The sequence below is a fragment of the Dermacentor albipictus genome, chromosome 1 (assembly GCF_038994185.2).
Source record: "Dermacentor albipictus isolate Rhodes 1998 colony chromosome 1, USDA_Dalb.pri_finalv2, whole genome shotgun sequence".
NCBI lineage: Eukaryota > Metazoa > Arthropoda > Arachnida > Ixodida > Ixodidae > Dermacentor > Dermacentor albipictus.
The window spans coordinates 204,304,501-204,323,736 of NC_091821.1; the positions used below are offsets into that span (position 1 = coordinate 204,304,501).

The 19,236-nt window shown below is 49.4% G+C and overlaps 2 protein-coding genes and 1 long non-coding RNA gene across 3 annotated transcripts in view; 1 reads left to right on the top strand and 2 right to left on the bottom strand.

The window, feature by feature from the left end:
* The window catches only part of LOC135896934 (zinc finger TRAF-type-containing protein 1 homolog), a 31,581-nt gene extending 27,860 nt beyond the window's left edge, over positions 1–3,721 (top strand). Inside the window, exon 5 of the mRNA XM_065425475.2 lies at positions 3,335–3,721. Coding sequence (XP_065281547.1) covers positions 3,335–3,539 — 205 coding nt within the window. The 3' untranslated portion in view covers positions 3,540–3,721. The remainder of the gene's footprint in view (positions 1–3,334) is intronic.
* Positions 3,722–4,407: 686 nt separating this feature from the next.
* On the bottom strand, positions 4,408–11,829 carry fab1 (fab1 kinase). Its single transcript, XM_065425474.1, has one exon. It carries the CDS (start codon positions 11,504–11,506, stop codon positions 5,519–5,521), a length of 5,988 nt encoding a protein of 1,995 aa, XP_065281546.1. The 5' UTR covers positions 11,507–11,829; the 3' UTR covers positions 4,408–5,518.
* Positions 11,830–16,034: 4,205 nt separating this feature from the next.
* LOC139056298 (uncharacterized) lies at positions 16,035–19,217 on the bottom strand. Its single transcript, XR_011512260.1, has 3 exons — positions 18,906–19,217; positions 18,751–18,828; positions 16,035–17,154 (listed from the first exon to the last, which is right to left on the bottom strand). It is a non-coding gene; the product is annotated as an uncharacterized lncRNA (long non-coding RNA).
* Between the last annotated feature and the right edge of the window lie 19 nt (positions 19,218–19,236).

Below are 19,236 nucleotides of genomic sequence, written 5' to 3' on the forward strand. Positions count from 1 at the left end.
ATGAATGGTAATTCTTGCCGTGCAGATTCCAGTCGGCGTAATGAGGTGCCCTCCAGCGGTCCGAATTTGGGGGCCCTCCCATGCAGTCTTAACCTTCTTCAACTGGGCGGCGATGCGTCCACTCATTACGGAGTAATCGGCCCCTGTGTCGACTAAGGCAGTGACTGCGTGGCCGTCGAGAAGCACGTCAAGGTCGGTGGTTCTTTGTCTGGCGTTGCAGTTAGGTCGTGGCGTCGGATCACGGCTGCGTCGTGTTGAACTGAAGCTGGAACGTCGCTTCGTCAAGTCGTCTTTCGTCGGTGTAGTCTTGGCTTCCTGACTTCGTCGGGACGGCGGCGTGTCGTCATTAGGTCGTCGAGACGGTTTCTTCGTCGTCTTCGTCGGCGGCGGAGGATCTTCGTCAATTCGACGAACAGCAACCGCACCTCCATCGGTTGCTGCTTTTAGTTTTCCGGATATGGGCTCGCAGAGCGGCCCCGGGCTGGGCCGGTGTATGGTCGGTGCTGCGGCGACAGGTAGCGGCCTGGTGACGGCGAACGGGACGGTCGTCGAGGGCTCCACTGAGTAGCGGCGATGTAATCGGCGATGTCACGAGGGCGTTCACCTTCCCTCGGGCGCTGTGCGTTCACGGCGAAGCCTCGCAATCCCAGGTCGCGGTATGGGCATCGGCGGTACACGTGCCCGGCTTCGCCGCAGTGGTAGCAGAGCGGGCGGTGGTCGGGGGCGCGCCAAATGTCCGTCTTCCTCGCGTAGGTGCGCTGGGCGACGGGTGGGCGTGCTGGCGGCGGCGGCGGTGGACGACGGAATTGCGGCGTTACAGGGACCTGGCGTTGTCGCGGAGGGGGAGCTTGACGGCGTGCGATGGCGGCGTAAGTCATCGCTTCTGGCTGGGGCTGCGGTAATTGTGGTTGCACCTCAGGAACTCCTAGCGATCGGTGCACCTCTTCTTTCACGACGTCGGCGATCGAGGCCACTTGAGGCTGCGACGATGGCAAGACCTTGCGCAGTTCTTCGCGCACGATGGCCCTGATGGTCTCGCATAAATCGTCCGTGGCCAGTGATTGAATTCCGGAGTAGCTTGTTGGCTTGGTGCGTCGGTCAAATTGCCGGTTCCGCAATTCCAGTGTCTTCTCGATGCTCGTCGCCTCACGAAGAAACTCGTCGACGGTCTTCGGTGGACTTCTTACCATACCGGCGAAAAGTTCCTCCTTTACGCCACGCATCAGTAGACGTACTTTCTTCTCCTCGGACATTTCTGGGTCGGCGTGGCGGAACAGACGGCTCATTTCCTCAGTGAAAATCGCGATCGTCTCATTCGGCAGCTGCGCTCTTGTCTCCAGTAGAGCTTGGGCTCGTTCTTTTCGCACGACGCTTTGAAATGTTTTCAGGAAGCCGCTTCGGAAGAGGTCCCACGTCGTCAAGGTGGCTTCTCGATTCTCGAACCACGTCTTGGCGGCGTCCTCCAATGCGAAATAGACATGTCGTAGCTTGTCGTCGCTTGCCCAGTTGTTAAACGTAGCGACCCTCTCATACGTTTCCAGCCAGGTTTCCGGGTCCTCAAATGTGGAACCGCGGAACGTCGGTGGTTCCCTGGGCTGCTGCAGGACGATGGGGGACGCTGGGGCTGCCATTGCGGTTGCCTTGGCCACAATCTTCTTGGTCTTCTCAGGTAGAAGTCCGTGCTCCGGGGGCAGCTGTTGAAGACGGCGGCTTGCTCGGTGGTCCGGGATTACGTTGGTGTTCTGTTCGCGGTCTGGGCTGGGATCACGGCTTGTCGGGGGCGTCCTGTACATGGACGAAAAGCACCTCCACCAGATGTCACGTGGTAGTGACGGTGAAGAAAGAAGCAATAACACAGTAGCAATACTGTGAACGAGAAAACTAACTTTTATTGGGCGAACCTGTGCCCACAAAAACAGGCTACACTTATAGCACAACGATAGCGGCGAACACGGTCGGCGATCGTCGGAAAAACTGATCAGCGGGTCAAGCGCGTAGGCTTTTATAGATCAGTCGTCGAATGTTCCAGATTACCTGATGGGACCCGCGTGTCTTCCACAAAGTTCTACACCATTCATGTCACGCGATGAAATCTGATAACACAAGGTTCGGCGACAACAGACACGCGGATAGAAGCATCGATAACTTTCCAGAAACTTCGGATACATGCAAGCGCGTCCCGCGCTGCGCGATAAGATTTGTTAGGCGGTGAAACCTGGTCGCCCGATAAATATAAATACACGTGTCAATATGGGGTTTTACGTGCCAAAACCACTTTCTGATTATGAGGCATGCCGTAGTGGGGGACTCCGGAAATTTTGACCACCAGGGGTTCTTTAACGTGCACCTAAATCTAAGTACACGGGTGTTTTTCGCATTTCGCCCCCATCGAAATGCGGCCGCTGTGGCCAGGATTCGATCCCGCGACCTCGTGCTCAGCAGCCTAACACCATAGCCACTGAGCAACCACGGCGGGTATGACTAAGTCATGAAATAGCTTGTGGATCAAAAGAGGGAACAATCTTAGTGAATCATAAGTGTAGACATTGCCCTTTTGAAGAGAATGGCAGATTGCTGCTGCGATATTTGTTTTGCCAAGAGCAGAAATGTTGTTGAGGGCTGCAGTGCGTTAATTATGCATAGTCTACAAGTGGAAATGCAGTATGCATAGTCTACAAGTGGAAATGCAGCGGTGCTGATGTATTCTAAATATTGAACAGTGAGTGGACTTGCGCTGATGCTGCACTGTGAAAATGATAGATTTTGAGCCATGTTGCTTATGTATAAAGAAGTCAAAGTTAAAAGCAATTGTGTGAGGCTACTGCCACGTGCTTACCCAGCAGGCATTTCTTAGATGCACTACAACAAAAGAGGCAAAATATTTAGTTGCAAGAGCCTTTGGAATGTAAACCATTTTTAAACTGAAGCTGGTTTGAACAGAAACCAGCTCTCTCATCAGTGCTTAGTCACAGCACGTCCTCATGTTTAAGAAGTGGTGGTTTTGTGAATTTTACGCTTAAGCAACCATGAAACCTGGGCGTTTTGCATCTTGACATTGATTTCACACATGGCTTTTTCACCATGTCTTACTTTTCCAAGTATGAATTTAGCCCCATGTGCCTACCTTTCAAAAGTTCATGGCTACTTGCCTTCAGGATAAATGTGAAGGTGTGTCCAAAACAACCTGCTAGAGCAGCTGTTAATGGGGTACGGTGCCGTGTTGAGTCGGTTAAAATATGCATAGCAACTTGATGGTGCTTTTATTGCCGATTTGATTTAGTGGAAGTTTCGTTCAAGCTGCTCCTTACAATGGGATTTGTTTCTTGCCATGTAGCACTATGGGCATCCACTACATGGTGCTCAAGGGCCCATTTGGAGACCTCAAGGTGAATCCGCGCCTCTACCAGCATGAATTTACAGAAACTGCCATGGAGAGCCCATATCAACCACTGCCGTTGCTGGACTCTGCCGAATGTAACAAACTGCTTGCTGCCAAAGCCTTCAACTTTCGCCTCATCATGTTTCATGTGACCAAGTGAAACTGCCTCCAGTCATCCAGATTTCAAGCATACTGTATATTTGACTTCTGTCCTTCCTGAAGATCTGTATCAAATCCCATGTGCCACAGATTACCTCTGCCTGGTGGCTTAATTTAGAACCATTCCCCAATCCCTTGTGTCACACAAATATATCCACTTTCCTGCCTGTTGTGCTTTTCTCATCTCTGTAGTCTTTTGATGACAAATCACAATGACAAATTGTGCGCACATGCAAAGTAGTCACAATGGCATGTCAGGGTTCGGTCAGGATATACCCTTGCCGAAAAGAAAGCTGCACTGGTGTGTGTAGTGTAAACTTCTATGTTGATGTTCTACTTACATTAATACAAGCTTTAGGTTGTTGGGCAGTATGACGCAGGTGCCACAACAAAAAGCATCTATAATGAAAAAAAAATTGCATTGTTGAATGCAAGTGGAACAGACAAAACTCGCTGTAAGTTCTTTATGGTGCTGGTTTTCACCTTTACATGCACACTGGAACAACCATTTCAAAAATGGTGTTTATGAAGCATCAGAGTTGATGCACAATACCATCATTGCACATCATAGCCTTATACGCTAATGCATTATACTGCACTGGACAAATGCTCGCACAGCCACCACCGTCGAGACCAATATACCAAATTTGTGACGAGTCCCGCAACACTACTGCCGCAAAGGGTGCTGGTAGTAGCAGGGCTGAAGGGTTACGGTAAGAGGCATGTTTTTTAGAGCGCAGCTCTTTGGCGTCCGTTCCTGGGTTTCGCGTCGGCGTTGTCGTCGGCCTCGTAACCAGCTCCGCCCCCCTTTCATCCCCCCAGCGCTAGCAGCGACCGACTGATACCGCTGGATGCCGCTGACGCCGCTATTTAAACCCCATGACAAACTGGCTTAGCCCTTTAGCATCCACAATGGTATTCTCAGTATTGCCCTCAAGGCTGCCTTGAGCCAAAGTACAGCGCAAAAGTGGTGAGGACTAGGTGTTGGGCCAGCAGGGCTCGTGTACATGCACTTTGAACACCGCAAGATCAGTCTTTTGACCATTGCTACACTGAATACTTGCATGTATGAGCAACCTTGTTGATATGCAAGTCTATTGCCTTGGGCACTGTACTCCCAACATTAGCAGCTGCTGTCAGTTAAGGCTTTGTTTGCTATACACAGGCATAACGGAGGCATAGTTGCTTTTATAGAGCTTGCAAACTGATGAATACATTGCTGCACTAACATGAGCTTTGTCTCATTTTCCCTTAATTCTCTCTCTCTACCTTGTGGGTTTCCGGAGAAGTATTACAGGAAAATAAAGACTAGTAAAAAATGATGGGTTGAGCGCTCGACCTATCTTTTCTTGCGGGTCTTTCCACAACTTTAGTTTCCAGTTAGTGCAATAATGTATTCATTAGGGCTCAACCAACTCGCACAAGTTCTCAACTTGTGAACTGAATTGTCTCTAGGTTGCTGGAGTGATGGTGGGTTTCACACAGCTTGTTGCTGAGCATGGTCCACTTGCACAGCTATCTCAAACCCACACTTTGCAGCGCACCTTTTGATGACTTGAGCAAATGCAGTTGTATTTATACTGTAGTCTAGACAAAGTTGTAGCGAAGCATCATCTGAAAAGTATGTGTTTACCATCGCTGAAGACTAGAAAACTCTCCATTATGCAGTTTTAATTCACGTATATTGTCAAACAAAAGTGGAGTACACAGCACTGGATTTTGGTTCGTATTTAAGCTTTTGCTGCTAGAATTCTGCCATTTCTACAATGAAAGCTCACAGACGTCCAGTACAATGTTGAATGAAGGTTGCATAATATTCGTTTTAGGCTACAAGCAATCCAGAAAGAAAAGCTCCTTTGCCCAGGAAAAGGTTCTATCACAGTAGCGTACAAGTTAATCACAGTACTTTAAAGTCAACAATGAATAGCACATTTCACAATAGAACGCAGGACTTGCTTTGATGTCAAGATGCTCAGCACATCAACACTCGACGCCTCTGCCTAGGCCACTCCAGTGATCAGGTACACACAGAAAGTACTTGTCCATTGCCTCACAGAACCGAACTCTATAAAGGTTTGGCCACACGATTGTGGGAAGTTTCCCATGGCCCCGAAGAGTCACAGTTGACTTCACCACCATCTCGAGCTTCTTGTCCCAGGTGAAAGTACGTATGTAGTCTATTATACCAACCACCAGCTCTTTTCGGTCATTGTCAAAGCCAACAAGCAATGAATAATCCATGACAGAATTATCAGATAAAAAATTTGCATCATTCCTGATAGCCAGAGATAGGACAGTTTTGGAATGTGGTCGAACATACAGAGGAGAATCGCATGTTGTCTTCAGCAAGTTTTCATCTAAAAGGACTACATCACCTTCCGTTTGTGAGCGTGTATTTACCATACGATTACGCACAGAACCCTTAAGGTCAAACTTTTGAGCAATGTTACGCTTGTAGAAGAGGTTCTCCATGACCAAGAGGTCTAGCTTTGATGCAGCATTGGTGGCAGAGTTCTTGTACCCGATGCGGAACACGCCAACAATCTTGGCCAATACGGTGGGTTGCCTGTCTGTACAAGCACTGCTTACATATTGAAAGTACAGGGGTGCAAATTCAAGGAAAGACTGAACCTCGTAACGAGACATTTGCTTCAAGATAAAGCGGTCGTCATGTGTTTTGCAGAATGAAGAACCAGACTTCCCACCTTGTGCACTCCAAGACACGCACCGAGAAAGTGAGTGGATGAAGCGATCTTCTCCATGAGGAAAAATGAGACATCGCAATTTTCGGAACTGTTCAGCAAAAAATATGCGGCAGTAAAACTGTGATGTTGCATCACTGAACTGGGTTTCAATGTGCATGTTGGGGTTCTTATGTCCAGTTCGCTTGTCTGTTTCCTGGCTGCTACAAAGAGCCAGATCATTAAAATCTACCATAGCATTCTCTGCAGGTGCTTTTGTAGTTGGACTAGGCTGCTCACGCAACTGACTTAGAGCTGTTGTCAGAGTTGACTGCAGCTCTGCAAGTTTCTGTTCGTAATCCGTGGAAGCAAGAGCATGAGCGATAATAGAGCTGGGTTCCTGGTCATATATAACAATGGGAATTCTGGCACCATGAGACACATTAAAATGGTCTGATGCAGGAAATGGGCTTTGAATAGGATTGCTTCCAGAGCTAGACAGAAGCTGGCTGATAATGGTTTTAACAGTTCCTCTTTTTTCCTGTTTGCCAGGCGTGTCATCATCTACTTTGGATGCTGTGGACAGTTTTGTACGATTTTCAAGCATGCGTTCTGCACCATCGGAACGAGACCGTTCATGGCTCCTTAAGGCTGCAGACTTCTTTGACTCTGTGCTATCGTCCAACGCTGGTGCTTGGCTATAGCTGTCCTGCTTTGGAGTACTTGTGTCTTGGCCCATAAGGCCAGCATATATCCCTGGAGAAGCGCCATACATACAGCTTGAAACTGATGAGCTACTACTGGACACCCGTAGTGCTGTGCCAGTAGGAGGACTGAAGCTGTCGTCGGGCAGGAATGCAACATTGTCATCCCTGATTATATCCAGCATTTGATGTGGTTCAATGCTGAAGTGGCCCTCCACAATGTCTGCATCTCCAGCAGAATCACTATCTCCCAGGCTGCTGGCTGTGTCTATGCTTTCATTGAGTTCATGTTTGGCTGAACCTGTCTGGTCATCTGAAAATGCTGTGGTGTCAGCTCCAAGTGAAGATGTGGGCTTCTTCATTTGGCTTGATTTTGCCAGCAACTTTTCTTCTCTTTTTCTGACTGATTCAAAGTCTTGTAACCTTTTGTTCCAACAATTAACAGCATCTGCAATGTAGTGTTTTAGTAAGACAAGGCTGTCATTGATTTTCCAGGCCAGTGAACATGCCTCATTGAGGACGCACGTGTCCAATGTAGATGGATCTTGTGATTGGCACTTCTTCAAGTTTGGTGATGTCAGCTGGAGCTGAATGTCTTCTATTTTCTCTTTAAAAGCATTCTTCTCCGTTTGCTGCATTTCCATGAGGTCTGCAGCAAAAGCTTCATATTTAGTAGCCTGCACCTGTGCCCTAAGGGAGCACAATGTCTCAACGACAGTGTTATAAACCCAGTAGCCTTTAAGTGCCAAGTCCCGAATCTCATCAACAACTACACTAACTTGAGGAATTTCATCAACAATGGAGATCACAGGTGGAGGCAAAGCAACTTCCCTAATTGCAATAGGTGAGTACTTGAAAGATGCCACTACTTGCTGTGAAGCAAAGTATTGATAGTGATCATGGTGCAAAGAATGTTGGCACTGCTCATGTGAGCCCCTGCATGTGTATGCATGACCATGAAAACGCAGCTCCAAGTATTTGGCAAATGAAAGTGACCATGTTTCTTCACTCATTGTAGTAAGTGGTGTCACAAAGCGACATTTACGGCACCAACTCCACATGAGAATAGAACTCTGGGCCGTGGTTGGTGGATTGTCTAAGTGATGCAACAGAATTTGAATACAACCGTTTTCATGAACAAACTTGCGCACATGCTCCAGCATAGGGGTGTCGCAAGATGCATTGGGACATGTGTAGGATGATCGAAAGCAATAGCGTTCTAGGAAACCACCAAGTGGAATGTCATTGCGACCATAAAAGTCCATATTGACCACCCATGGATTGACACAGAAGTACGGTGCATTGCTTGAAGTTGGTGAATAGCTACAGAAAAGCACAGCAACCCTTTGATGGTTGTAGGGACTGAGAGCATCAGTTCTGCCATCACAGATGTGCTGGTCTGCTGTGGCCCCAGCCCCATTGGTTGGTGAATGTCCTGGCAAAGTTTCAACCTTGCCAAAGTTGTGATGGCAAAGGTTCTGGATTCTTCCACCACGGGCCCGAAAGTCGGCTAGCAGTGCTTCTGCTTCAACTGATTCCGAAAAGTATGAAAGCTTCTGATAAGTAAAAGGGTGATATGGAAGAATGACCACCTTTTCCAGCATATTCTTGGCACTCAATGTACTCAATGATGAATCATCAGGTTCCATTTTGTTCCACACTTCCTCAGTGTCACATGTTTTAGGAGACCAGTAAATTTCATCAGAGAAAAACTTGCGCAGTTCACAGCGGCGACCAGCTTCAGTCTTCAGGTAGGGCACTGTGAGCCTAATAAAGGGTGAACAACACAGAATTGTTGAATCCAGGGCTAACTTAAATGAGTTACTTAGTGGCAGAACTTGCGACTTCAATGAAAGTCTGTGCTCTGTGACTGCAGCTGCATCTTCATCTGAGTTCAACAAAGTGTGGAGTGGATCACTGAAGTCTTCAACACAGCTAATCTCTACTTTTCTTGTACTGTCCTCTGGCCCCAACAACACCTTCTGTTCTGTGTGGTCTGATGCAGCAAGGCTTTCATCATGCACGGCATAGTTCTCTTCAACTTCATTTTCCATATCATCCTCGGCAACGTGTAATCGTGCTGGTGGTTCAGCATGCTCATCCATTAAGAAAGCCAGCTCTAGTCGCCAGTTAAAAGCTACATACAGCATGAAACGAATTATGTTCTTGACTTTCTTTAGTTCAGTTCCCGAGCCTCCTCTCAACAGAATAGTGCATCCCAGTGTGCTAGTGCATCCATCGAAAAACAGAAGTGTCTTGAATCTATTTGATGGGAGTAGATAGGTCTTCACAAAAAAGTTTTGGCAGGATCCCAAGTTAGGCTTTCGAAGCTGGGCATCTATGGAGCTAACAATAGCTGATTGAGTGCACCGTGAGACTCGTTCCATAACGGATGGCTTCACATTGATTGCTAGAGTAACATCCATCTGCAAAAGCTTTTCTTGTGCCAGCCGAGACACTGTTTTTTCAACAAGAAGCAAGTCTGGCTGAAAGACCTGTATCTTGGCAACAACGTGCTTGAGATACTCACATTCTTGCATAAGAATAGGGTCAAGTGAGGAGAGCTTGTTTTCAACTCGCTGGTACACAATGGACGAGCCCACAAGAAGAATGCGTGGGTTAGTCAACTGTTGTCGCATCTTCTTATGAACAACATTCTTTGTGCAAACAACGCCATTGACAACAGCACATTCAGTTCTGTGTCCCCCTGGAATCTTCTTTATATGAACATACTGCCGAATATCCATGTCATCATCCAGATGCTTCACATCAGGTGTTACAGTGCTTGCGACTCTGTGAATAATTGGCAACACTACCTCGGCCCAAGGCAATGGAAGCCCATCAGCTGCTAGAAGCTGGTTCAACAGGTCTTTCTCAAGCACACTATAGGCCGAGTTCAAGCTCTCTTTGGCTTCTTTCACCTTTGTTTCATCAAGCACAGACTTTTGCTGGCCAGAGTTATTCATGCTGCAGCTTGCATACAAAGCTCCACTGACACAGTCATCTGCAATAGTGCGATTACAGATTTCGCTATTTATAGCACTTCGATGGGAGTCCCAGCGGCTTCGCCTTGTGTCCTCAGGTTCTTCCTCCTCTGGGGATATGGCCAGTGAGTCACGTGGTCTTGAGACAGTTACTCTGGATTCTTTCAAATCAAGATTGAGAAAAAATGTTGATGTTGATGCTGCGAGTCGTTTCTTTTCCTTGTATGGCATTGAACTGTCCAAGCGGTCAGTTGGCATCTTATCTACTCTGAGTATGTCATCCATAACAGCAAAAGGAGAAAGGCTGCCAGCAGGCTGAATTTCAGAAACCCAAAGAGGATCTTGATTCTCCTCCACAACTTCATCAGGAGGGCTGTTCGAATGGCTTGATCCAGCATCTGTCTGATTGTCTGAACCAGGCTTATATAGGGAATAGGCATCAATAAAGATTGGCTCATGAGGTAGCACAGGCTCCAGGAAACTGCTATCAATCAAAGCCTGTCCAATTGAAATTGCCTCCACTCGTGAAGAGACTTTCCCCTGTGCTACAAGCCAGTCCACAAGTTCATTCCCAACTACACAATTGCTGTAGGAATGAAGGCGATGCCGGTGGGTCTGAAAAGAGACTCCATGAACTGGGTGTTGTATCTGAGACCACAACTCACGAATGAACATCTTGTCGTAGACAGGCGTCCTGCCTGGTGAAGGGGTTTGGAAGCCAGACTTGTCTGAAGGGCTGTAATCTTCCGTGTCTCCTTTAGGAACGACTAAGGCTTCTTCCCGAAATCCCACTGAAGTCTTTCTTCTTCCTGATGAACCCCATGTGCCAGTATCAGGTGAAGTGGAGTCTTCCTCTTCCATGCGCATCATACCCAGCTTATTCTGCAGATCCGATAGGACTCCACGCAAATCAGCACTCAAGTCCAGCGATTTGACGTAGGATAATACCACCTGACAACAGTACATACAAACCCGCAAGTCCCCTCTATATCCGATTATTTTACCAGGAATCTCACGGTTACAGCAGCGGCTGCAGAATATCTGGCCACAAATCCTACAATGGTGCCGCCGACGAAAAGTTGTGAACTTGTCGCCGCATTCGTAGCACTCCTTGCAGTTGCTGTCCGGCATCCAGTACTGTTTGAAATCTGCGTCTTTGTACGCATTTGGGGCCACGATACCGCGGTCCATGATGTGCGCGATACGGCTCAACACACCAGAGAAACTGCGTGTGTACAAAACGTCCAGTTCTCCTCTGCCCTCGGGAGGTGGCGGCGGTACTGTCTGTGGTTCAGCAGTTAACGCACGTGTAGCAGCTATCGGAGAGTCGCATTCAGTCCTGGCACTGGGCGATGATTGTGGAGCAGGAGCAACAACTTCGTCTTCGGGGATGCATTGACAGGGACTCTCTTCACGCACTTCAGGCACTGCGGGGTCCGCGGTAGGAACAGTTCTTGGTGCTCGTGAAAGCTTGAAGAACCGGCTCAGAGAAAACCCACTCGCTTTAGTTTTCATGTCGGAGCTAAGAGGAGCAAACTCGGTGAGCGAAGTTGGCGAATCGAGTTTCTTCGCTCCGCGACGGTAATCAGCGGGCTCCATTTTGCACGCCCCGTTGACAGCAGGCCAGCTGTTTTCGATGCACGGCTAGGACATTGCTTGGGCTTGAGCGTGGTTGGTCTGTCTTATCGCGATTGGTTTCCTGCCAAGATATGAGCACTGAGTAAGGAAGACCCACAGAAGCGTCAAACAAACCATGTCCACGCACTAAGCACACCGAGTACTGCGCTAAGCGTATGAACGGTATGAATGATGAATGAAATAACTCTTCCCCACACCGTAACTAGAGCCGTAGCCATAGAACCGCAGCGGCCAACTGGGCCAATAGCCGCCTCCGGCTCTCCTAGCCCTCCGCTGGCTTGCCAGCCTTGCCTTCTCAACAGAACAAACACCAACCGGAACTATCCATATTCCTGCCGCGCGAGGACGCCACATTATAAATAGTAATGGTGTGCGAATATTCGAAACTTTCGAATAACGAATCGAATAGTATCCTATTTGTTGCGGTGTTCGAATTGAATAATCACTATTCGTAAATGTGAATATCTTTGAATGCTTTTCAAATTTTCAAAACTTCAAGTGAACACAAATAAACATAAAATTGGACCAAAAGTAGATGAGAGAAAAGAGAAAGTAAAACACGAGAACTTGCGTATACACTATAAATAAAGTTTACACCCTTTGCGGCTTATCTTGTCCCCAAACTAAAATCAAGCCCGTGACATTCCCATGGAGCTAGGGTGGCTAGAAGGGGCGAAAACGTGACCCCACAGCGCACCGATGCCGCGGGGCGGCGCTGTTGACCGAGGCGCGGACTAGGAACTAGGAACTGTATTTACTCATGCTCGTTTTTGTACTGATTCTCATTGTTGCTGCTAATTTGAGTTTCTTTTGTGTCATCTGCCTTATTTCTTGTGAATTTTTAAGGTTATTGTTTACGTGTTTTTTTTGTATGACATTTTTTTTGTCTAACCCACTCCTGCGATAGCCTCATATAGGGGCTGCAGTATGTACAAATAAATAAATAAATAAAACTAGGAAGCTTCCTAGCAAGTATGCGGCCTGTGGGGTGGGCAACACAGCAACAAAGAATGTCACGCGGAAAGTCAGAGAGGCTGAATTCATCTCATGGGTGGCGGCAATGGAAAAGAAACCTGCCATGAGTAACTACTTAAGAGGAAAAAATGAAATCAGGAAAGAAACCATTTATGATAACTCAAAGGGAAGCTCATTACTTTTCGAAGCGAGATCGGGATGCCTTAGAACACGCACCTATAAAGCGAGATATCAGAAGGAAGAAGCATGTGCTTGCTGCGGTAAAGCTAGGGAAACGACGGAGCATATTTTCTTAGAATGTGAAGACGTCTACCCAGCGGTCGATTTAGGCACCACTGGCCTCCTTGAAGCCCTTGGGTTCAGCGGGAGCAGTGGTAAAGCAAACAGGTCCGCAATAGACACTGGTAAGAGGCGATTGGAGGATTGGTGGAAGAAAAGTAGGGAAACGACAAAAGACGGAGACGTACAAAAACGCAGTTCGCAAAAGGGGATCAGAAAATTTGGACGTACGTAGTTCATAGTGTTTTTTTTTTTCATTGGTTAACCTAGGTAGGATATTAGGCAGCATAGTAGCAAGAGCTTGATGGCGCAACCCACCGCCCCGTTCCAAAGGGGACGCTCATAACATCCATCCTTCCATCCATCCGGGAAGCAGCCAGCCGAAATGAGCGCCTCGCCAGCCTCGCGTCGGCTGCATCTCTAGAACCGAAGTGAAAGTGAGCCCGTTTCAGATATCCCGCGCTTTCTGCAAGCGTCAAAGAATAAATATTTATCATGAGAATGATCTTACGTCAGACCACATCATTACTCCTGTGAAATTTTACGGGCCCAGTTCGCACTGTATCGAGATTATAACGCGTTTTGTCTGTGCACATTTCGTGTAGCGGCTCAGGGTGTTAAGGGTTAGGGGGGGGGGGGGGAGGGGCTTCGAAATAATCTCGACCACTTCGGGTTCTTTAACGCGCACTGGCATCATACGGCACACGGGCGCCTTGCATTTCGCCTCCCTGAAAATGCGACCGTCGTCCTCTAGATCAGCGCTGCAGTCAATCACCTTATGCGTGACGCACGCATAGTAGTCATTCACCCTATGCAATCACCCTATGATGTAGTCACGCACAGTAGTCAATCACCCTATGCGCATCAGGTAATGTCTCCAGATTAAGAGACATTACCTGATAATTCGTTTTGACGTATTTACCAGCCACTTTCTGTCTGCACTTGCACACCTGTAGCATGTCATTTTGACGCTTATATAAGCAATTTCCCATGACTGCAGGCAGTGAAGCAACAGATCTGGTCATGAAATCATTTATTTACAAGTGAGGAAAAAATAGTGAAAACTTTACAACACACAAGGTTTCAGTGTTTTCCATTTCTTCTCACTGCCCTGCTGATTGACACCTTGTGGCGTCTTCGGGTCTCACAGGAGTACCGACCACCGCGGGTTTAGCGAGCCACAGGGCCGCGTCAGCCGTCAGCCTCTAGCGCCGCTTCGCGCGAGCTCAGGCCACAAGGGGCTACCGAGCGACGCACGCAAAAACACAGTATTGCCCTAAAATGAAGGAAACCGTTTATTGTCTCCAACGGCACCCAACACTGCACAAACGCCCGGTCCCGGGACGGCGGGGAACCAAAGGGGTCCCGCACCAAGGGCGAAAAATACAGCTAGGGGCGCCTGTAGCACGTCGCTGCGAGAGCACAGGCTCAAGCTGAGACGCGCCGCTAGGAAAAGTTCCGGCGGCTATGCTACTTGCTCTCGCGATAACCAATGGGCCAACTCGCGAGAGCTCGGGCAATCTCCTTCGGCTTGGGCCTCCGAAGAGTGCGGCTCGGCGTGGTACGACCTCGCGCGAGCACTAGGCACCCGTTCTTCGGCTTAGCGTCGGGATAGGAAACAACACGAGGTACGCGCTCCCCGCACGGGCAAAGACACCGTGCGTGAGCTCAATCCTAGTCACAAAGGTGTCGGCGGATGAGAGAGAGCATCGTACGTACCGGGTGCTGTCCGAAGGAAAAAGAGAGCCGGTACCGTCACGGCAGTAGCCACCAGGGGCCACCCCGTCACGTCACTAGCTCCGCCCTCACCACGAACCATCGCGAGTGGAGCGCCACCGCTAAAAACCGGTTCGGAGCAAGGGCGACGTGGCTTGGATTACAGACATGGGTGAAATGCGCCCGCGCAATGGCGCGTCGAATTCCCCAAATCCCCACAACCTTTAATCAAAAAGTGAACCCTTGTGAGGCAATAAAAACGTGTAACTGAGGCTGTCAGGGTAGCAGAATAGTCCAGGCAACAAATTTTTGGCATATCACGAATTGACTGCAATATTTCAGCCAGAGCTTTGGCGTGCAAGCGTGTTACCCTGAATGAACGAGTGAGTTTCTTTTCAAGGCACTACAGAAATTAAGAGGTATCTTATAGCGTCCTCGATCACCTTGCCCCGGGGTTGCCCCGAAACCAGAATGGTGCGCCTTGCACCGCCGTGGTGGCGCACTGCGGAGGGTCAACATCGAGGACAAAACTGCACCCATTGCAGGGTTCTTGCATGCAGCGCTGGTTTGCCCCTGGCGCGCAAGACGTGCGCGAACACGCGCGCGCGCACATTTTGTTGTTTACAGGTGCTGAGCATCTGCGGCAAGCGCTCGAACCTTGTCAAACTGATTGCTCCGACATACCTGGTTGCAAGCAAACACCAATGGATCTTATAATTAATCCTGACGACCCGTTCCTGACGACCCTTTCAACGAACCTGTCAACTTTCGGCCGCTCTTCACCACATTGTTTTCGGACGAGGTCGATAAGCATGCCGTCTTCGCTGTCAGACGAACTTGAAAAAAGCTCATCGATTGCGGCAATTAGCAGCGCTTCCTTTCTCGTTGCCGACATCTGCACTGGCTAACTCCATCAACTCCGTTGCAACCGCAGCTATCGGGCCAGAGCATCCACGGTTCTGCTACAGTGAAAGTATTCTCCTACACTCATAGTAACTCTATGCCTACACTAGTTCTGCGGTCGGCAGTGCGCGCGCGCGTCCCGCAGTGCTTGCTGGGATTGCACCCCGGCGCACCGCCGATTTTCTCGGTGCGAGACGGGGCAATGGAAAACCGCTCCAACAGGGTGCGCTTCCGGTGATCGAGGATGATCGGTGCGCACCGGTGCGGTTGATCGAGGATGAAAGTGCGCACCAAGGCGCCCCGGTGCGGGTGATCGAGGACGCTATTAGCGCGCGTTGCATGCGTTTGTCCCCTAGACATGGCGGCATAGACGAGAAAACCATGGCCAGGCGGCGCTACGGCGCCTCCTGACAGCGCCCCAATGCGGAAACGCCAAGCAGCGCGGTCGCGTCGTAGTCTCCGCTTTGTTTACATTGTGCCGTCCGCGCTTTTCTTCGATGCTCGTTCTCACGGCGCTCCGTTTTCGACGGCAGCAGATCGCCTGCTTGCGCAACAGCGATGCAAAGATTGCCGTACGGTTGCAAGAAGGTTGCCGACGCCGACAGCTTTTTTTCGTGGCGGCAACCTCACGATAGGGGAGCGTCTGCTTCCGAACGTGTACGGCGTTGAACAAATTGTGGACGGTGATGTGAGAGTGAAAGCCAAGTGCATGTCACAGGTGTCAGACAAGAACGTAGACGACATCGAGTTAGAGGTACGCACCATGTTCAGAAATTTAGCCACTTTTATTTCAATTACAACATAAGTCACACTGGCAGCAGGAACTTCTGTTGTCATACTACTCGATGACTGCAGATCCATTGGGCTGCTTCTTGATGGTTCCGTCAATTCACAAAGGCATGTTTTGGAGTCTGTTTCACACGTGTCTTGCTGCTGCTCAAGAGCTGTGTCGCTGTAGTACGAAAGCACATGTCCCGGTGGTGCTGACTGCTGAGAAGACTGTTGTGATTGCCATTGGTCTGTTTGCAAGTGCAAGTAAATAGCGCTTACGTGGTGTGTTATTTGCGCTGTCGCTTAAGATCACTCGAGTATGCTGGCGAGATTGGCGACTGCGAGAGTGCGCGTTGATCCGTCAGCGCTCAACCTGCTGGGACGAAAGTCATGGAGTCTCCACCGGAGAAGTGTTTGCACGTTGGTGCCCGCTGGTGACCGCGTCGTCCATGACCGAGGAGTGCATACGTCATCGGTATACACCAGAACACCATGAATTCAAAGTGCGCCGCCATATTGATGAGCGCCGGTCGCGCCATCTATCCCAAGTGCCGCGAAGTAGCAGGCCTGGGCTACCACGCTGGGAGATGCGACCCGGCGCGAAAGCGAAACTTGGGCTTTTTAGCTGGGCGGAAGGCGTGTTTCGCGTTTTTTCTAGCCTGTCATTTTCGCTGTCTCGATTCAATCAAACTTCAAGACCTCATGCAAGTCCGCAATGGCCACACTGAGTGATGTGCAGACTGCAGAAGCGAATACATCGGGTAACCACGTAAGCACGTAACCTGTGAAGGATTTTAGAGCACTGTACGTGTTGGTGCCATATATTATTAAAGCACGCAGAACATTGTCCTCAGCAATTTCAGTTTGGTCTTGTTTGTCATGGTCACTACTGGGTTGGCCGCGTTTGGCAACCAACTGGCGAGGTCGTTCGACTGCCTGATTAGCAGACGCCTGCCCTTCACCACCTGCACATGGAAAGCAAAATAGATGTTATAGTAAGAAGGGCTGTAGTTCTTTCCCATGCCATCACTGTTGCGAAGATATAAAGTCCTCTCAAAATGAAATAGAAAATGCACCAGGCCAATTTTATCGTGCAACCACTTAAGAGTACAACATTCAGAACACAAGCCTACAGCACTCGAACAAGCAGCATATGATGCTAAACCTGCACTCATCGGAAAATGAACTACAGTAGTTATAATGTTCAACTACATGTGCAGTCAAAGCCCGTATAACAGGGCGAGCATGACGGATGCAGGTGTTGTACAGGTGCACAAACCATGACAGGGCACATAAAATTACCATCCCTACTTAAAGCTGCATCATCAGGGAAGCCTTTGGTACAACACAACAACCGCACCTGCATTCCAAAAAATTGGAGGCTTATCAAGGTTAAGCCCAGTGGATGCTTCGCATCCACTGGGCTTAACCTTCGCGTATCCTTAGCGTTTGGAGGCATCTTGACCGCATACACGCCCGGCGCATAGACGCTGGCGCGGTTGCGGGCACAGAGACTGACGCGACGGCGGGCGCGCGCGCGCCGCTTCATCCCTGGCGTGACGTCACATATCACGTGATGCAGCGATGGTGGCGCCGCCGCCGCGTCGCGCGCGACGGCGCGAACCGAAGCGTGGAGGCCTCCGCCGGGCGACGTCCGACGGCGCGATATGAGGCCCCATCTGCAGCCGGTGTGACGTCATCACGTGACGTCACATCATGTGATCTCACTTCAGGGTCAATGGTGGCCACCGCTGGGAGGCGACCGACGGCGCGATATGAGGCCCCATCTGCAGCCAACGTGACGTCATCACGCGACGTCATGTCACGTGACCTACTTGAAGGTCACTTGAAGGTCAATGGTGGCCACCGCCGGGAGGCGACCGACGGCGCGATATGAGGCCCCATCTGCAGCCTGAGTGACGTCATCACGTGACGTCATGTCACGTGAGCCCACTTCAGGGCAATGGTGGCCACCGCCGGGCGTCGCGCGAAGGCCCGAAACCTACGTTAATATGCTTCGCATAAAAATTAGCCCCACCAACGGCAGCTACCTGGTATTAGACCTGTTTCGCTTGTGCGAGGCCATATCGGATTGTTAGCGCTCCTTGAAAAGAAAACAGTAAAAAAAAAAACTGGTGAGAACGAGCAAAAGTTTGTTACAAAATACAATAATTAAGCACGTTATTTTCCTCGCCTTATGAACGGAAACATTTTGCGCTCTGCCCCGCATAACAGCCCGCACGCAGTTTAGAGCTCAGGAGGCTCAAATGAATTCGTTACGAATGACACCTGCAACACCAGCTCGTAAAGACAGGCGCGCTGCAAGAACGCCTTCGGCAACGAGCAGTCGTCGTTTACGTTTTTGTGGACGCATGCTACGTGACGAGCAGACTTCGGTTTACTTTCATTAGCAATAACGCTCACCAGCAGGCCAACATACAATCGCCTACAACTTGTCGTTCACGCTTAATCGTCACGCCGTGCACCAGCAGCAAGTATCGCTCAACTGTTCCGCTTAACCGTCGGGAGCTCTGCCTGAATGAAAACACGAAAAGGCTTGCCTTCTTGTTATAGCCAAGGCGAAGCACCGGCGCGGGATTCTGCTCTGTGGGCTTGTCCAGAAAGTGCTCAGAGCAAACCTGCGTGTTACGCATATTACGTTCGTAGGGCGCAAAGTTTAACGTGGCACCAAAATATACACAGATCGAATACTCACTCGTGCATTTTCACTGGGTTGGTAGTTCTTCCTATTCACTGCAGCTATCCACCGGTGGCGCAGCTTGTCATTCTTCGTTGCGGATGGAAATCGGTGCAGGCTGAAAACACCGCACCGGCACGATTCCCTACGTGTATTGTGCTCTTCGCCAACAGCGCTAAGCAACCTGCTCCTTTTCCGCTGATTATTTTGGCATCCAAACACGACGCAACGATGCCCAGATGACTTCTTGTACTTTGGATCCGCATGAACGCGCACATTTCCGCACTTTGGAGTCCTAGAGCTAGCGCTAGCCATGTCTGCCGGTCGCCAGCGAACACACTATAGCAGC

Bases quoted from the DNA above. Each gene is read 5' to 3' on its own strand.
- fab1 (XM_065425474.1), bottom strand. From the start codon at position 11,506: ATGGAGCCCGCTGATTACCGTCGCGGAGCGAAGAAACTCGATTCGCCA.